The following is a 20,803-nucleotide window of genomic DNA, read 5'->3' on the forward strand; positions in this document are numbered from 1 at the left end:
AGACAGCGCGGAACGGAAAATTTTCCCTTTTCCTTGCTGTAATGTGATCTCGGAGTTGGTATATTTAAATAGTAGGGAGGTGTGGGGCACAGCCCCCCATGTGGGGGTGCAGGGGGGGCTTGCCCCCTGCAAAAATGTTTAGGAACATGGTTTTGTGTTCTTTCTGGATGCATTACAGACTTTCGAATTTATGAAACTTTGTTCATATGGTCTCGACCATATGAAATTCAAAGTTTTCAAACTTTAACATTGTGAAGTGAATATATATATATATATATATATATATATATATATATATATATATATATGCGTGTGTGTATGTATTTATTTTTTTTTAAGCTTGCACATTCCATTAATATGTAAGCACTACAACAATTCAAGGAATTACTAAAAAGTGATACCAAACTTCTTATTGCAGGTGAAGCAGTATTTCTTAAAGATTTACATCAAAATCAATCACAGAACAAGGAGGAAATAGAAAAACTTAGACTTTTAAATAATGGAAGACACAAATCATTTTACCTCCTCATTGGACAAACCAATCCAAAGTGGAATCTGCATGCTGTTAGCAACTTGAGTGAGGTAAGCCTGCTGATATGGATTTGGTATACTAGCTAGTGTAGCATTCCATGTTTCACAAAGCATAACCGCCTCCTGCCAGTTGAGCGGTTTCTTCACAATTCGATAGGTGCTGTTCTGGTATTTCAGGATAGAACCAGGTAAAGGTGGCAAATGAGAAGGTGAACGGGGTAGGGAAGGATCTGAAACAAAAAAATCTAACATCAGACATAGTAATGTTTCCTTCTGAATTACTTTAGAGTGCAACAGGTTAGATTTTCCGCGCAAAACCCAACCTTGCTTCCAGGTACCATCACAGGAGACACTGACGTAATAGTACATTTGCTAGAAAAATGTTGTAGATTGAAGGTATAGTACAGGTGACTAAAACAATCAGATGCTAATTAGGTATATCTTGCAAGTCTTGATTTAATTCCTACAACATCCTCTTGCATTCTACTCTGATTAAGTCATTGAACCACTACAAATATCCTGAGACAGCACTAAAAAATTGTGCCATATGGAAATTATCCACTTAATACTTGAAAATTAATTATTAAAGTTTACATGTATTGTAAAAAAATAACAGAAAATATAAAATTAGCTAAGCATTATGCAAATGGGACATTTAAAGCAAAGCACTGATTGAGAGTAAAGGACTTTACAACTAATATATTACGGCAGCATCCATTAAAGAACAATGTTTACCAATTCATAAAAATGCAAGCATTATAAAAAGATCATTGGTAACATACCTCTCAACTGTTCAGATTTTTGCAGAATATCCAGATTTCTATCTCATATTTTCAGGCTATTCCTTATAAAATTTATTGTTTTCTGGTAGACAGCTGAGGACTGAAGTCACTAAATAATGGCATACATTTGAGCTTCAGACTTCATACCACTCAGAAAATGCAATCAAACATAAACACTGTTATTTTAACAACATTCTAAGTTTATAAGCTCAATATTTAAAATGTGTCACTATTTTTGGGCCTTTGTCTCCCCATTACTTTAGCTTTTGTCCAGATTTGTTGTTCTAAGAGGTTATGAGTATGAGTGGTAATAGACCACAATTAGCACAATACTAGTAAAGTAGGATTCCCTTCTAAGATACTGTTATACCTGCCCTACTCCCAGAGTCCCTCAGCCACCATTTGTTTATTTTGTGGCTATGAACAAGCCACTTAACCAGTCAGTTCTGTTTTTTATAAGACTGCATGAAACTGTAAAAAGACTTTGGTAGTGTGTTATATTTGTGCCACTTTCATTAATATCAGACAAGCTTTTTGTATATTTTAATACATATGTATGTAATGTGAGTTGCTGGTTTTCTGGTATACATATGTGTATGTGTGTGTGTGTGTGTATATATATATATATATATATATATATATATATATATATATATATATATATATATATACACATACAAACACACACACATAGATATAGGTATATATAGATATACAGACAGAGATATGACTACAGATGTTACACTGTTTTGATGTGCTGGTGAATCCCTTGAATGTTTTGTAAGTGATGGTGTTATATTCTGCTTATCAGAGTAGTGCCATGTTCTGATACTTCGCTCAGTACATCTGTTTATTTACTCTGCATTACTGTGGTTCTCTATCAGCATACTTCCTGCTAAAACTACCCTGAGCTTACATTCATACACTGTCTTACCATCACACTGTCCTTATATTTCCTTTGTATTCTCCTGCTCTGACTTACTGTGGTCCTCCCTCTATCCTTTTTTGTATAATAAGTACTAACTTTATTGCCTCAATATAATTTAATAATTCAGTAGATTTTTTATTCTTTTTTTCATTCCAGAGACTGCAGTCACTACACCTGGCCTCAATATTGCAGAAGCTCTGCCACAAGGCCCTACACCTACAAGCTTATTGAGAATTTTGTCACTGTTTAATGTAAGCATATTTATCACGAAGAAACTTGCTGTGTATTCATTTTAATCAGTTAAATACATGCCTGCTCTGTGATTTAAAGTCATTGTGTCCTTGTGTAATAGTCCATGCACTCTAAAGGCCTCTTATTAAGTTGGTCACTGTCCCTGTGATTTAAAGTCATTGTGTCCTTGTGTAATAGTCCATGCACTCTAAAGGCCTCTTATTAAGTTGGTCACTGTCCCTGTGATTTAAAGTCATTGTGTCCTTGTGTAATAGTCCATGCACTCTAAAGGCCTCTTATTAAGTTGGTCACTGTCCCTGTGATTTAAAGTCATTGTGTCCTTGTGTAATGGTCCATGCACTCTAAAGGCCTCTTATTAAGTTGGTCACTGTCCCTGTGATTTAAAGTCATTGTGTCCTTGTGTAATAGTCCATGCACACTAAAGGCCTCTTATTAAGTTGGTCACTGTTCCCTTTTGCTTGACCACCAGACTATACTGCATATGCCAGTTATTTAGACTCATGAAATGACAGGCAACCTGTTTTACTTAAATATTTTAATTGCTTTGCTATTGTTATAAACTGATTGCTCTCACTTATAAATTGACCTGAGGGTGGGAAACCCACAATGCTCTGCTTTACTCCACTACCCTACCCCAAATCCCACCCAACCCGCTTACTCTAACATTATACTTCCTACATATATATTTCAATTGTGATTCTTACTCCAGACCCCTCCCCATCTGACCTTACTATTTCTATACATACACTTCTGCTTCTTGTTTCCTACATCCCTATCTCCATTCATTTTTTTAACCCCATTCCCAAATATCTTTCTCCCTCCCACACTGCTTTGCACTACATCCATTTATAATCACAACCCTCCGAAATAGTATCTATTTATTCTTCATTGTATCTTTTTCATTTCACATATAAACACTCATTTCTTCTTATTTTGACTACATCTTTATACTTTAGCTTTTAATATCCATCTGTTCCTTAAATTCCAGATATGATACCAGGAAAACCTACTTCTCTTCTTTTATATAAAATACTTCTTTCCTTACTTATCCTCTTCCAGCTCTCACCATCTACCATCACCGAATCTCCTGCTGTCCTGAACTTGTTTCCTTCTTCATTGCTTGGTCTCCACTACCTGACATCTATAAAACACAGACTCCTGTACTTAATTATGCTGCTCTTCAGCTTATCTTCTATTCCTCTCCTCTCACTGTGCCATTTTTCATCCTAACATGACTCAATAATATCTTGCAATGTCTCTCCAACTCTGCCCCAACCATCTATTTATACTTCCTCTTTACACTCTCCACACATTGCACCAAACCTATTTAATATTGTCCCTCATCTTTACTCCAAATACAGACTGATTAATTGCACTTCAACTCAAACCAAAACAAAATGGAAGCACAAGAATCCTCTCCAAAACAACAAGTATGCATAATTCCGCAATAAACTAAAATCCTTCTAGGAGGAGATATACACCCTAATCCTGGCCCCACCTGTCATAATGAGCACAGTAATAATTCTGTCTCGCACACTTTTATATCCAAACAACAAACAATCCCCAACTCTGGTGATCAAATTTTTGCTGCAATGAATGCTAGAAGTATAAGAAATAAAACTGCTGAACTACATGTTTGGAATTCCCAACATAAGCCTGATGTTCTCACTGTAACTGAAAGGTGGCTTAAACCCAGCATAACCTACTCTGATGTTGTACCTCTTGGCTATATCATCATCCATAATGACCATATAAAGAGGAAAGGTGGTGGTATTGCTTAAATATTTCCCAATATCTACCACATTTCCCCTTACAGAAAACCAAGACCAAATTTCAGTTCAGCAGAGCTTCTTATTTCTTTCCTCAAAATAAACAATTATAAACAAATGTATTAATGTCATTTATATCCCTCCTGGTGACGATACAGCTATACTAGAAGATATCCTACATTGCATAGCCATAACATTTCCACAAGAAATAATATTACTAGGTAATATGAATGTCAATTGGTTGGACATAAGCTCTGACTCCCCTACATCTAGCACAAACTTATATGGTTTCACACAACTAATTAATAGCCCCGCACATTATAGCAACACATGAAATTCTCTATTGGACTAGATCCTAGCATCAGTCCCCAGCAAATACTCCACCACAGGTACAATGTCAGACTCTTTCAGTGATCATTTCTAAATCTGTATGACTAAACACATCAGACATCCAGTTAAACTGCATATTTATAAAACAACACGTGACCTTTCCAAATTTAACCCAGAAATATTCATAACTACACTATCATCTATTAACTAGAGCTTCATAAAAATCCTCCCTTTAGACGATGCTGTAATTGAATTCAGTACAACTTTCCTAAATATCTTAAATAGCCTTGCACCTCCTAGAAGGAAGAGACTGAAAACAAATAATGCAATCTGACTATCTAAAAAAGGGAAGAATGCTAATGCAGGATAAAGAAAAAGCATGGAAAGAATGGCAGAAATATAAAACACCTCAATATCTCGAAAACTTCAGAATGCTTCACAACTGGACTATAATTCAAATAAATGAAAACAAAAAAACTATACTATAATAACCTTCAAAATAGTACTAAACATATTAAAGAAATCTTACATCCCGGCCAAATATTCAACCCAAACCCTTCTCCAGATAACTCACTACTCAAAACTGCAATACAGTTCAGCTCTTATTTTATAGATAGTATAGCATCTCTAACTAAGGATTCCTCAACATCGAATCTTTTCCCTGCCCAACAGTCACATATCACCTCATCCTCTTTCACCTTCAAAACTGTGCCCACATCCTATATAAAACTACTCAAACTTAAACAGTACCCCTCTTCAGCTGATAACCTTCCAAGTGAGTACCAAAAATAGCAGTCAATAACATTGGCTATCCTCTCTCAATCCTTCTAAATAGGTCTATCCAGGAATCCCACATTTCCTCTCTCTCTCTGGAAAAAGTCATACATTATCCCTCTGCATAAAGGAGGAAATTCAACAGACATTAATAACTTTAGACCTACAGCAATCCTATCTTCCTTCACCCAAATACTTAAAAAATGTATTCAAAAACAATTGCTACACTATCTTCTGCAGGAAGAACTCATATCCTTTCCATAGTACTAGTGTTACCCTTCTAACCTATATAGATACTGTCAGTAAAGCTAGAGATAAGTCTCTTCCTTATTTCTACACTTGTCTAAAGCCTTTGATGCAGTCTGTCAAAACAAACTTCTACTTCAAATGTCCTCACTAGGTCTCTCTCAACTCACCCTTCTGTGACTCAAAAGCTATCTGTCCAAAAGGTATCAGTCAGTAAAATGGCACGCCATACTCTCTTCTTACTTCCCAATCACCACTGGTGTACCACATAGGTTCATAGATTAGTACTAGGATAACTGTCCTTGTGGACCACTTTAAGCCTAGCCAGTTACCTCATGTGAGAATCAAACCCTGCACCTTTTGTTTGTAAGGTGAACACCTTAACCATTATGCCATCCTCCCACCGCACAAACCTTTACCCTCGGTCTCCTCCTCTTTATCAATTTCATTAACACTCCCCATGCTTTCACACAAGAGGCTCCTATTAGATGACTGAAAATGCATTCTTTCGAATGCGTCTTCGTTGAACTTGAAAAGACGAAAAGGCAAAATGACGAAGCGGCATATAAGCTAATTCTTTCCATGGGAAAAATTGTTTGGCTGCGTCCGTTACTTTGCCATTTTCATCACTGTAGTGCGATCTTGGAGTTGGTATATTTAAGTAAGGGGTGTGTGGGGCACAGTCCCCCACTTTATGTTTTAAGTGTTTTTTTTTTTTTTTATTTATAAAGATTGAGAGAGGATAGCCAATGCTATTAGCTGCTATTTTTAGGTATTCGCTTAGAAGGTTGGGAAAAAAATTGCTGTTCTAAGCATTCGAGTTTGTAAGCTTTCGCTTACATGGGGTTGATAAATTGTTCACCTTTCTAAGCGTTCGATGATTTAATATAGACCCCCCCACAACAGGCCACCCTAATACAATACACAGATGATTCCACTCTCATTTGCACATCTGAAAACATGGTACACCTCCAAAAAATTACTCAGGAAGTTTTAAGAGCCACTGAAAAGTACAGTTGTAGATGCTTACCATAAATGTAGATGTTCGAGTGTATTCACTGTAGCAGTCTTTACATTTGGGTTATCTGCTTGCAGTAGCCCTCAGTCAGCCTGATTAACAAAGTCTTGGGTCCTACATCAGTTGCTGTCTCTTCTTCCATAACGTCAGGTCATTAGGGGTATAAAACATGCAGCCGATGTCATTACATCAGTTTTTCTTGCCCATATGTCAGGTGCCCCCTAATGTGAAGCAATTAAATCTATAAATATACAAGGTTATACCTCAAATAAAAAAGCAAATACACCAAAAAGATTTTAAGCATTGAAAAGGAGAGTAGAGGTATAGCCAAAAGAAGTCAGGGGCTGGAGGGAGGGTAACCAGGATTGCAACAGTGAATACACTCGATACACTCGAACATCTACATTTATGGTAAGTGTACACAACTGTACTATGTTCTTCATGTTTCACTGTTGCAGTCATTACATTTGGGTAGACTCCCAAAGCTAAGGATGGGAGGAGGAATTTAGATAGCATTAGGACCAGCTATAAGGCCCTGCAAAACTGCAGTGGCAAAGCCAGCTCTGGATTCAGAGAAAATTGGCAAATGGTAATGCTTGGTGATAGTATGTACAGAACTCCAGGTAGCAGCTTCTAGGATGTCCCTGGTAGGTACACCTCTGAGAAAGGCTGTAGAGATAGATGCAGCCCTGGTTGAGTGGGGTCTGATCCCCTGTGGATAGGTTTTCCATGGTGCTTATAGCAGAAATTAATGCAATAGCCTATCCATTTAGAGATGGTTTGCTTTGAAATAGCCTTCCCCTCTGTCCCTGCAGCAAATGTCACCAGCAGTTGTTCAGATTTCCTTTGAGGTTTAGACCTGCCCAAGTAGAATCTAAGTTATCTGTGCACATCTAAGGAGTGCAGTATCAGTTCCCTTTTGCTCTGTGGATTAGGAAAGAAGGTAGGCAAATGAATGGTCTGATTAAAGGCCACACTGGATACCACCTTTGGCATGAAAGAGGGATTGGTCCTGAGGGACACCCTGTCTGCATGAAAGATGATGAAAGTCTCCACTGCCATAAGGGCCTGTAATTCAGATACTCTTCTTGCTGAAGTGATGGCTAAAAGGGAAGCTGTTTTCCAAGAAAGAAATTTGAAATCTGCAGTAGCAGCTGGCTTGAAAGGAGGAAGGGTGAGTTTCTCCAATACAAAGTTAAGGTCCCAGGCTGGAGTTGGAGCTCTCCTGTCTGGTCTTAAATTTTTGGCCTCTCTGAGGAACTGCTTGAGCAGTGGAAGAGAGAAGAGGGGAGGTTCTGTGTTATAATGAGCTGAAATGGCTGAGGCATGAATTTTTATTGAGGAAAAAGACAGGCCCTTGTGAAGCATCTCTGTTAAGTATTGTAAAATCTGAGGTAAATTGGGCACTGCTGTGCACATCCCTTGAGTCTGGTTCCAGGCACATAATCTTTTCCAGTTTTTCAGCATAAGATTTTCTAGTACTAGGCCTCCTTGCCTCTAAAACGACATCCATCAGTGGTTTACTGAGGGATGATAAAGGAGAGCTTAGGTAATTAGCCAGGCTGTTAGGTTCAGTGTTTGAAGTTGAGGGTGCAGAATCTGGTAGGAGTCTGAGGCAGGTGCTATGGGGCCAACAGTGACACACTGCACAGGAGGGGGTACCAGTGTTGGCGTGTCCAGGCTGGTGCAATCAAAATCATCCTTGGTTTGTCTTGTTTGATCTTTAGTAGTACTTTGGAGAGCAGAGGCAGAGGAGGAAAGGCATAAACTGATAGTTTTTTTCCAGCTGAAGGACAGAGCAGCCACTTTCCAAGCTTGTCTGTGAGGAGTCCTTGTGCATATTTTTTCCAATTGATAGTTCTGGGGGGAGGCAAACAGGTCTATATCTGGGCTCCCCCCATTTGCTTGTCAACATGTTGAAAATCCTTGGTTCCAGTTTCCACTTGTGTGGGTCCATGAGGTTTTTGCTTAGTCCATCTGCCAGTGTATTTAGTTTTCCTGGCAGAAATTGAGCTTGTAGATGTACTTGGTAGCTCAAGGCTGTATTCCACAATGCCATGGCTAGTCTGCAGAGGGGGTAAGAATGTGTACCCCCCGGCTTGTTTATGTACCACATAACAGTGGTGTTTGTCCATCTTTCCCATTAATTGTCCTGGAAGAATGTGTTCCTTGAAGGCTGTCAGAGCATTCTGTACAGCTAACATTTCTTTATGATTGCTGTGAAGGTGCATTTGAATTGGGTTCCATTTGCTCTGAATGCACTTCCCTGCCAGGTGCCCCCCCACCCCCACCCCCCATGCATAGTCTGATGCATCTGTTGTTAGGATTTGGGCGGCAGGGGGTAGTGTGAATGGTAGTTCCTTGTTTTGGTGGCAGGCCTCTGCCCACCAAAGGAACTCTAGGCATAGACAAGGAATGATAGGAATCATTGCTTCTAGATCCTGAGAATGTTAACACCATAGGCTTTTTAGATACCATTGTAGTTTCCTCATATGCATTCTTGCATATGGAATTAGAAGAATGCAGGAGGCCATGAACCCCAAGGCTTGTAGTATCTGCCTTGCAGATAGCAGGGTTTTTGTGGCCACTTGTTTGAAGTAGGTTGTCAAGTGAATTTGTTTCTCTGGCATGAGGAAAGCCATCTGGGAAGTTGTATTCAAGCTTGCTCCCAGGAATATAATTTGTTGACAGGGTACCAGGTGTGATTTCTTTTCATTCATGGTGTACCCCAGACAAGTTAGCACCCTTTGTACAAAGGCCAGATGATTCAAAAGTATGTTCTGATTTTCTGCCTGAATTAAGACACTCGTCCAGGTATTGGCATATTTGAATATTTCTTTGCCTGCAAAATGCAATGACTAGAGATAGGCACTTTGTGAATACCCTGGGCACAGTAGGTAAGCCAAAGGGCAGTGCAGAGAACTGATAGTGCATGTAACCTGCTTTGAAGCATAGGTATCTTCTGCAAGATTCCCTGATTGGGATGTGCAGGTATGCTTCCTTTAAATTTAGTGTTGCCAACCAAGCATCTTTGCTTAGCATAGGAAGCAACTGGTGAAGAGTCAGCATCTTGAATTTTGGAATCAACAAAAAAGTGTTTAGAGTAGGCAGGTCCAGGAGAGGATGCCATGAATTGTCTTTTTTGGGTAGCAGGAAAAATCTTGAACAGAAATCTTGTCCCTTTTTCTCTTCTGATGCCAATAGAATAGCCCCTATGCTTAAGAGAGAGTGTACTTGCTTTTGGGCCTCTACCCACTGATTTGGAGGTAGATCCATCCAAACGCTTGGAGTTGGTAACGTGTGAAAGTGAAATCTGTATTCTTGGGACACTGTATTTAAAACCCATTTGTCCTGGGTAATGAGTCCCCAGTTCTTTGCATGAAGTGTAATCTTTCCCCCCAAAGGGTCAGTCAGCTGAGAAGTGCTTGGAAGTTTTAAAAAGAAGTCATTGAGACAGTTTATCATGGGGGGAGTTTTATTACTCCCAAATTTGGAAGTGGAGGCCCCCCACTGCTTAGTCCTGTGTGTCCCCTGGGACTGAAGCCTGGGTGCTCTGTTAGACCTGGGTTTGGACTGAGAAGGTCTGGAAGAGGCAGGAAAGGACCAGTTCTTAGAAGGCCAATGCCTGCTAAATCTTGGAGGTTGTACTTATAAAAAGTCTTTAAAAGTTTGCATAGATTTAGCTTTTTCCTCCATCTTTTTAAGAACTTCTTCTGCCTTGTTGCCAAAACGGGCAATCCTGATTTAAGGGATCATCCAGTAATTTCACTTTAACATGATCTGGCAAGGATTGCTCCTTAAGCCAAGCATGCCTTCTAAGTACAGACCCAGTTACCACAACCCTGCAAGATGCCTCTAGTCAATCAAAACCACATTGCAATGTATGTTTACCAACTTCAGCAGAATGCATAAAATCCTGTAAATCCTTATTTTCAGCACAATCAGGAATCAACATAATTTTCTGTTTAAGCAATCCAGTAATATGCAGCTGACACTTTAACACATGAAACTGGAAATTCAAGGCCCTAATGGCCAAAGTTGCAGAAGTGTATACCTTCTTACCCCATCTATCCAGCACCCTGGAGTCTCTATCAGAGGGGGTAGGATTTTTGGCGGTAGTAGCTTTAATGCCCTTAGGTCCCTGTGAAATGGTTTCAGGATCCGCAGTAGGATTTTTGAAAAGGAACTTGTGGGAGTCAGGAACCCTGTAATATCTATCAGGTCTTCTGGAAGCAGGAGGTAAAGAGTCAGGGGCCATGCTAGATTCCGAAAAGGCATCATCAACAACATCCAGTACAGGACGAATAGCTAAAGGCCTGTGCTAGGGCAGGAGTAAGAAATCCCTAAGCCTCTATTTAGAATCAGAGAAATCCTGACTTTCCCATCGAAAAAGCTCTGTGAGAGTATGCAAGGTTTCACCAAAAGAGAAATCCTCTTGGGGGGGGGGGGGGGGCAGAGGGAATAGAGTCCTCAGCATCAGAATCCTCATAGGTAGATAAGGGTAAATCCTGGTCATTAGAGGAAACAGAAGTTTCAGAATCCTGGTCAGAAGTATCATAAGCAAACTTAGTCCTAGGTCTCTTGGCTTCCCCTGATTAAAGTAATAAGGTCTTCAGTCATTCTTATCATTTGTTTTTTAGGCATAGAGGCCTGACCATGCGGTCTGGGCATCAGTTTTCTAGGCATGGTGGTTTGAGTTTTAGGCCTTGAAGAAGAAGATGGCATCAGTTTAATATGCAAGTCAGTAGGCCTGAATACACCCTCAGAAGCCAGTGCCTGCACAGTGGCTCTGGACCCGTCCAAGGTAGAGACATCCGCAGGTTCCACAGTTGAAGCATCTTGTGGCATACCGGACTCTGAATGGGTCTCAGTAGAGGTCTGCGAATCTGAAGTAGCGAGTATCAGGGGCTGTGAAAGTGCCTCACTGAGTACTGGTGAACTGGGCGGCCTGTCTCTGTCTTTACCTTTGCGTTTTTTTTTTTTAATGTTGGTAGTCAGATGGCTTACCGAAGGCATATCAGGATAATTGAACCGAGCACCAAAAAATTTAGAAGCGCAAATATACCGACGACGGATAGTTCATGGTTTAAATAAGGCACAAAACCATCAGCAAAGTAAGTCGTGGTCAGGGCCTAGGCAAGTACGAATGAAAATCTTTATGAGGTATTTGCTTTCCACAAGAACTGCAATCATTTACTTTTAGTGACATCGGTTTAGAGCAAGAAAAAGTTTCCCCAATGGGGTACTTAGCTTTTAGTTGAAGACTTTGGTTCTGAAACTCAAAAACGAAAATTTCAGGAGTCGGTCGACTGGCACTTGCAAACTGCTTCTCCTCAGGGCACCGAGCAGCAAGAAAGACTGATGTAATGACGTCGGCTGCATGTTTTTTACCCCTGATGACCTGACGTCATGGAAGAAGAGACAGCAACCGAGGTAGGACCCAAGACTTTGTTAATCAGGCCAACTGAGGGCTACTGCAAGCAGATAACCCAAATGTAATGACTGCAACAGTGAAACACGAAGAACATCATGACTTTGTAACTCGCAACTCATGCTCCACCCAAAAAAGACCAAACTACTACCTTTTTTCCCCAAATTTCTCACTCATGAAAAAACAAAATTTAAAGTCCTTTTTCTTGATAATATAACCACTGAAGTCACTTTGCATAGCAAACTACTAGGGGTGATAGTGGATGATAATCTAGAATTTGACCTGCATATACACAATTGCATAAAAAAGTCATCAAAAACTAGGGATGCTTTACAGAGCCAAAAACTTTCTCACTGACTCAACTAAAACTATACTAGCAACTACTTATCTCCTTATCACCCTTCTTTATGGCACTCCAATCCTTACTAACCTCCAGGCTTCACAAAAATTAAAACTTCAACAATGTTATAAAAAAGTTGCTAAATTTGCAGCACATAGCCCTTTCAGTACCCACCACTGTTCAGCACTGAAAAGCCTAAATTGGTTAGAACTGTCACATCAACTATCATATACACAACTTCTTACCACCTATACAATTATCGGATCTATATCACATAGTCAAACTGCAATAAGTTTGACTACAGAAATGCCGTACCCGGAAGTTCAAAATGCAATAATGTCGAACACACAGAACAGAAATTTCCTTTCCCAGGGGAAAAAAAAAATCGCAGTTCCAGTACAAAACCACAAAACACACGTACACTTCAAACTAATCCTAATATGGGGGGCTTTACCCACCACACCTTCCAACATGGGGTACTGTGCCCCCCACACCCCCCTACTGAAATATACCAACTCCGAGATCGCACACTGGAGGAAATAGCAAAGCCGCAGAAACGGCCCACCAAATTCTTTCCCTGGGAAAAAATTTGGTGTTCCGCGGCTTTGCTATTTGGGATTTAGAACTTCCCAGTTCAATGTTACGACGTTCAGACTATTGTGCATTCTAACTACTGATATAGACCCAAATTATTCAGCATCCATATGCCTGTTCAGCACTAAAATTCATTCTACACACTTATGTTCCCAGTCAGTCATTTTTTTTTTTTTATTTTTATTTAACATTTGTTGACCGGGAAAGTCCGACTAGGTTCCACAGATCCTGTTTTCAGCGGAGGCCCAGGGAGCAATGCTCCAGAAGCATGTTTTTAGAATGTGGGAGGAAACCGGAGTACCCGGAGGAAACCCACGCGCACACAGGGAGAACATGCAAACTCCACACAGAAGGCACCCCAGCCGAGAATCGAACCGGAGAACCTCTTGCGTTCCACTGACCAAAAACTCCTGTCTGTCTACAAACCTAGCAAATCTGCTGAGCTGTTCTTGATCAAAACCAGGATAAATTATATCCCTAAATGTGAACAAGTACCTTTTCATTCCTTATACCTCCTTAATCCTCAGTTTGTCACTTACTTCCTTACTATTTAATTCTCTTCCTTGACTTTCTCTCTAAATATACCGTAATCCTATCTTTCCCTCACTTCATATTGGAATTCCTGTTTATATTAGACTAGGCTACCTTTAACTTGTCTACAAACTGTCTAAAATTTCTCTAAATATTAAATGATTGTCATATACCTTGTATAGATTCTTAACCAATTTTTATATTATGTCTAATTTGTTATAATTATTTCAATTGCAGATGTTTTTGTTTTATTTTTGAAGATTGTATAATTATTGTTCTTAAAACATTTTGTAATCATTTGGAGTTTTTCTCTTCGGGTCACCTATTCTTCCTAGTCGGACTTTCCCGGTAATCAAATCTCAATAAATAAATAAATAAGTAAAAAATAAAATTCAGCACATACAGCCATATGTTCTTAAAATTTTCCTGTTCTGTACCATTTTTGTAGCTTTGAACTCAGTAACGTGGCTAAGCCAGGATGAAGGTGGCAACTGCCCTGGGAGCCAAGTGTTAAGGGGCGCAATCGGCCATCAGAGCCATCATCTCAACCACTCTTTAGATCAATATCAGCTTTTAAAAGCCAGTATTGCATTTGCAGTCAAATCTGATCACTGTATTGTTCTGTGTGTAGTTTAAACTGTAGCAATTGCTTACTACAGTTAAAAAAAAAAATTTAAAAAAAATTCACTGAAACCTTAGTACTGTAGTGCTCCATGCAAGGTATAAAGTGTAGCAACTGTTTGTTACATCTATAGCAAGCAGTCTGCTACAGTTTTAAAAGAGAAAAATGTTGCTTCTTTTTTTTTTTTTTACAACTAAAACCTGAGTGCTGTAGTACTCCATGCAGACTATAAACTGTAGCAACTGCTTGCTACATTTGTAGCAAGCAGTTTGATAAAGTTTAATAGAAAAAAAAATATTTTTTCCTTTCATTAAAATAAAAGGAAGAAGTGTCAGAGGAGGGTGCAAAAATGAGAACTGATTGGCTGGGGCAGGAGCAGGGGGCATGTGTTGCCATGTATCTGGCCATCTGATTGGTATGCTAGTAAAAGGAGTGGACTTTTTTGCAGAAGTCCTTTTTTCTCTCTCTTCTTCTTCACTTGAAGAGCTGAGGGGATGGGGATGCTAGTTCATGGTACCAGCACAGTTAGACCCAGCTACTTGTCTGTTTGAACTATCTCAAGAGAAACACAAAAACTGCAGCCATCATCCAGCTGCACTGAGAAAGTTGTAGGGCACGCGAAACATTCCAAACTAAATCCATTCACCTAGAGATAAAGACAGAAGTTACTGCTGTTTTTTACCTGCTTTCTGAATGTTACAGAAGGCAAAACCAGACTAAGGGGATGGGGTAGATACACTACCATTCTTTGCTTCATTGCAGTTTACATACACAACTTAGAAGGGTAATTATATAAAACTGTATTAACACTGAATTAAAGTTAAAAATTTATATACAGCTGTAAATGTAATGATACCTGAATGCTACTATTGTTGTTAATAATGCAGTAAATCAGTAATTTAAATATCAATTGGCAAACATGCAATACTTTATGTTGTAGTTTCGATGCACGGCAGTGTTTGCAAAATCAAACATTACTGATCCACAACACACTTTAGCACAAATTCTACTCAACCAGAGTTCAAGCTTTCCTCCTGACATATGAATATCCAAATTAATCCCAAATATCTACCACACATCTAACCTACTAGCTAGTATGTGTCTGCCAAAAAGAAAAGCAGCATTGGTTTAATAAGGTACAGGCTAGCCAATGTCCAGTTACCAAGTGGTTACCTGCGAGAGCTTCAGTGAGGAAAAGCTAGACATAAAACAATCAACATGCTAGAAACAAAGTAAGGACTGCGATAATGAATAGAGGTTCACTGACAGGATACAAGTGGATAACAAGATGGTATGGAGGAGACTGGCCATCCTGTGTGTACAGGAAACAATGGGGAAAGGCAGTGCAGCAAAGCCACTTGGTTTCAGATTCAGAGTCTTCTATTTTCTGGATTCTATCTTCTCAAGCATATCCTACTGACAATAACAACTTTTTACCATCCTGTTTCTTCTCTGTCACTGACCAATCCTCTTGCTAATTTCTCCAAGTAAAATGTAAATGGGGACCATCTTGTCCCCATAGATCATCCAAGAGGGCATTGCCTGACAAGACTTGGGCAGCACTTCTTGCCACTTAGACGCTTCCATGTTTTGTTTTTTTTTTTGGGGGGGGCTTCAGTCTGAACCAAATAAACTAACCTCAGGTGGATTGCCATTAAGCAATGGGCAGATCTGGCATTTCCCAAACCCTCATATTCCCTGGATATAGGCAATTTCTCTCAGGTCACTCACTGCATTTTACCATATAAAATCTTATATTATAATCATTTATTTATGGTTGCAAAAAAAAAAAAAATATGCTAGGCAGACTCAATAAAAAAAATGATCCCACATATTCAATGTCATCTCTGTTCTCTTGGGTATCTTGATCCTTATTTTTCTCAAAACCTTGTCAAAAGAAAAAAAATTACAGACTGGGTAACACCTATTCATTTAATGTTATGCAATCCCATAGGGAAGGATAGCTTACTTTTAAGTCTTGATTTTAGTATAAAATTAATGGTCACTACCTTCATTTTTCTATGGTTTACTTTGCATCCTGTAGAATTTCTTTTGTATACTAAATAATGCCACAAATCTCCCTCTGGCTTTGCAAAATACACCAAAACAACATGATCGTCATTATCAAACAAAGACAACTTTATCTGCTAACCCCCACCACTTATATAACTTCAAAGCTGTGGAATAGTAATGCTAGTAAGTGCTGAAGACAGACAGAACACAGTAAATTGTGTAATGGCTAATTTCCCTTGTTTCAAATGTTTCTGAAATTTGCTCAGCTATCTTCACTATGGCTGACAGCCCCCTGTATCTAGTAATCAAAATATCACAAATGGTCACAGCACGCCCCATGTTCTATTAAAAAGTCCCAATGCACTATATCAACTGTTTATCTGCATCTGAACTTACAGCTGTAAGGTATTGATTCTTATCAGAGGGACTCCCTTATAACAAAGTCTCTCCAACAGCCCACAATAATCATCATTAATCAAATCAGGTAATCTTTTCTACCCAAACCCCCATCAATATCTTAAAATCATGATTTAGAATGGAAGTGTGTATGCAAGAGGAATGCAACAACAGACTATGCTCTTAAATAGAAATGGGGATATTACTGTCTCCCTTCATGTTAATGGTATTTTCTGTCCATGAAAATCTTAATCCACATCTGAACCTAGATTTCCAAAAATCTAAGTCCCTCTTTAAGTCAAACATCCACTGGGGCAGCATCACTCCCAAAGACTTCCCTCTTCCATACTTAGAGAAAATCCCCTTTAGTTTTTCTATGATCATTGTCTACATTAGTGTTTCAGTCTGAGACACCTTTAACTTAGAGGAGTATTAGCTTCTAATTAAAACCCTAAAGTTTTATCTTACAAGCATTTCAAGATGAATAAAATCCATATAAACATACAACAGTCTCTTTGAGTCCTTAAAGGTGCTTGGAAGAATTTCAATAATAACTGAATAACGTGCGTGAGCTTGAAAAAGTGGCATGATGCAATTATTCTATGACCACAACACTGGAGCACAAGAACATTTAGTGCAGAGGTAAAGGAAGTAAAAAGTAGAGAGAGCAGTAGTAAAACTGAGGGATTCTAAGTCCAGGACAATGAAAACTGACTTCAAGGAAATAGAAAAATATTCTGGGCATTTTATGAAAATCTTTAGAAAGCAGACTAGCAGAGTAATCAGGATAAGATTTTGTTGGAGAATTTCATGGTAAACTTCTGCTTGGCAAATCTGGTAGAGTTACAAAGTCAACAGTTAATTGTAAACACAGAGGAGGAAGACATTCAAATGGCGGGGCCACAGCTAAGTCAAAACAGTCAGGTGGTACGTTCGTAGATATCTGGATATTGGGGGGGGGATTCCAATTAAGATATGAAAAAAATGATTTAAAAGTGCCTTGAAGGTTTGTGGGGGACACCTGCATCCTGGAAGAAGATGGTGGTGGTAATAATTTTATTTAAACAGGTGAAAAATCCTGAAGATTCTTGATATTTAATCATGACTACACAGTACTTATGTCTATGTTAGCAAAAAAAAGTAAACAACATTTGTTTTAAACTGAGAACTAGAGATTAGTATGGATTTGTAGAGGGGAGCAGACATCTGACAACATTAATAGCACTTTGACAATTTAGAAAGATGCAGAGGACAAAATATTACAATTACTACTTGTAAGCCTGGATGAAGAAAAAGTTGTGACTATACATGTAGGGTAATGGTTGAATTTGTATTTACTATGGAAAATAATTAACTTACTGAAGAAATTACATACAGAATAAGAAGAAAAAAATGTGTGTGTATATGTGTGGGGATTATCAGATAAATTGATCTTGCCTAGAAGAATAAGTCAGAGATCCCCTCTTTCCCCTTTTCGTAGGTTCATAGGAGATTACTAGGTGAATAGCCTAGCCATTATTAGCTGGATTTTACCTGATTTTTTATCCCCAAGGGCTAGAGAATGTCTTAGGTTTGTGCCACTGCTTTTGAGTACTGTACAGACTGCCCCTGTCCATAAGGGATATGGTGGGGCACCCCAGGAGTGAATTTGCAATTTCCCATTTATTAAGCCAAACTGCATTTGAAGAGGGATCAGGGAAGGGCTCTGCTTTACATGAATAGAAAAGCCTGTTCTAGAGAAGGGGTAATCTCTGAGACACATATCTGTGTCTCTAGCATGATTTATTCATGTCACAAACCAAACTTAGATCCTTGGGTTGGGTAATCCTTGTGCAGTTTGTCTTGCAAATGTGTAACAGTTCCATCAGGGCTGGATTTGAAAGTGCCTTGAAGGTTAGGCATAGATCATACCTTAACAGTCTGTAGGAGACAGAGTAAAGGGATAGGGTTTTAGTCGATCTGCAAGGACATGTTCTTTACACCCTGTATTTTTTTTGTAAGGAACCTCTGAGGCCAATATAGGTGTTGCAACTGCCTGGTAAGGTACATGCCAAAAGGTACACTGTACTCAATTATTGGTCTGATGATGGCTGAGTACAATGGAACTAGAACTTCCTTGGAGCTAGATGCCACACCTTTACTTATAAGCTGTGCCACAAAGAAGGACTTTCTCAACTCTGTGGACATATGGTGCTCAACGTTCTGGCTACTGTCTATTTGTGCACCTACGTCTCTCACCACTGGGTCCTCTCTTAGTGGTATGCCATTAGTGTTGCAATTTGCAGGGGTATTTGACCTCCCAAAGGATATAATTATGCATTTTTCTGCATTTAGTTTTAGGCTATGGCTCTGGCAGCAATCATTTGTCAATCGTTTGAGTCAAACCCTTCTGAAAGATATCTACATTACTGGGGGATTCAATGATTGCCCCCAACTTGCAGTCATCATCAAACTTGGTCAGCCAAAGGCCTTCTACATTAGTCGTGACTTCAGAGAAGTATATTCAGAACAGGAGAGGTCCCAGCACTGAGCTCTGTGGTACACCGCTAATAACTGGCCTCTTACTGGATCTGAATTCTACCACTCTAACATCATGTGTCCTGTCTGAGATATCTGGCTATCCTATCTGGTGGCGTCTGGATTTGTGCCCTGTTTTATGAGTTTACCTCATCCATGGCCTTAGTTCCTTTCTCACAGAAGTCCCCCTCTTTGAGCAGATATGACCAGCCCATGACGATTCCAAACTGGGTTGGGTCTGGTATTTGGAGATGTCTTGTGTCATTATTTATCAGGTCCATGATTATTATTTCCATGGCCTTGCATATGAGAGAAGTCAGACTTATGGGCCTGTAATTTCCTTGATCTGTTGATCGTCTCACTTTGTATGGAGGGATGAATGCTTTTGTTCTCCACTTCCTATGGACAAAGCCATTCAGGAGGCTGTGGTTAAATAGAGATGCTAGTGGGCCTGGCAGGCTATGTTTCAAGCTATTTAATAGTCATCTTTGGATATTGTAGGGACCCTTCAATGTTGTGTATTTAGCTTTTGAGAGTGCAGTGGTGACCTGTTCTTTTGTGATAACTGGTAGAGGAATGGATCAGGGTATGTCTTGGGGTAACTGTAGGTGAAATTTGAGCTGAATTTATTGGCCAGCAGATTTGCTATATCTTCTCGCTAGTTATAGGTGATGTCATGTACAACTAATTCCACACATTTTTGGGTATTGCCCTTAAGACAGCTGATATAACTGAAAAATGCCTTATGGTCATCCTTAGCTTGGAAGGCTATTTTTGCCTAAAAATTCACTTTTGAAGACGTGACTAGTCCCCTGATTTGCTTGTTTAGACTAATGAGGGAGTTTTTGCTCTGCTTTTCATGACCTCTCTTACTTCTGGATTGGTTTTTCTTTCTTTTGTTGTACAGCCTATTTATACCAGGGTCCATCACGGTGGCTTTTTTTTTGCAGTTTGTCCTAGGCTTATTTCAGTCTGGTACTGCCATTTTTATGCAGTTATTTATATGGTCATACAGGACGTTTGTTTATACCTCCACACAGGCTTTTGTATCTTCTGGGTTTGGGACAGATTGGAAATTAGACATGGCGTTCCTTAATAGGAAGTAGTTTGCCTTAGAAAAGATCTTAAAGGTTTTGGGGTTAGGTGGGGGTTCTAGTTTTATATTTATTTCAAGGGTGACTGCTTTGTGATCTGATCTAACCAGTGAGGACATTACACTTGGGGGGGTGCAATGCTGTCCCATATTTGTGAGTACCAGGTTTAGGATATTTGTACACCTAGTAGGAATGCAGACTAGCTGCTTCAGGGCATTTGCATTGACAAAGTCTAGAAATCCTTGAGCCTGTATGTTAGTGGTCATGTATGCTTCCTAGTTAATGAAGGGGTAATTGGAATCACTCATAAGTATGGTACTGGGCTGAATGGTAAGTGATTCTAGTAAATTCAGGTATAAAGTATGGTTTTCCTGGTTCATGGTGAGGGACATGTAGCTAGCAAGGATATGGCAAGGGATTTTTTCTATGGTTAGTTGGACATAGAGTAGGTCAAGCGTGTCATAATGTCTGACCAGTCTGAGGTGTGTTAATATTCTTTATGTAGTTGGATACAACTCTGCATCTTGTTCTTTCCTGTGCAGTGGGTGGTCTGAATGTGTGAAAGGCGTTATAGCCTTGTAGTGCCAGGGTGAGTTCCATGGAATTCTCCAGGGTGAGGAGTGCTTCCAGTGAGT

The 20,803-nt window shown here is 39.4% G+C and overlaps 1 protein-coding gene across 1 annotated transcript in view; it reads right to left on the reverse strand.

Annotated features, from left to right (window-relative positions):
- MRC2 (mannose receptor C type 2) overlaps nucleotides 1-20,803 on the reverse strand; it is a 1,890,380-nt gene that overhangs the window by 191,136 nt on the left and 1,678,441 nt on the right. Inside the window, exon 24 of the mRNA XM_044055215.1 lies at nucleotides 523-761. Coding sequence (XP_043911150.1) covers nucleotides 523-761 — 239 coding nt within the window. The remainder of the gene's footprint in view (nucleotides 1-522; nucleotides 762-20,803) is intronic.

Source organism: Protopterus annectens, chromosome 13.part0 (assembly GCF_019279795.1).
Source record: "Protopterus annectens isolate FY-2018-M chromosome 13.part0, PAN1.0, whole genome shotgun sequence".
Taxonomy (NCBI): Eukaryota; Metazoa; Chordata; order Ceratodontiformes; family Protopteridae; genus Protopterus; species Protopterus annectens.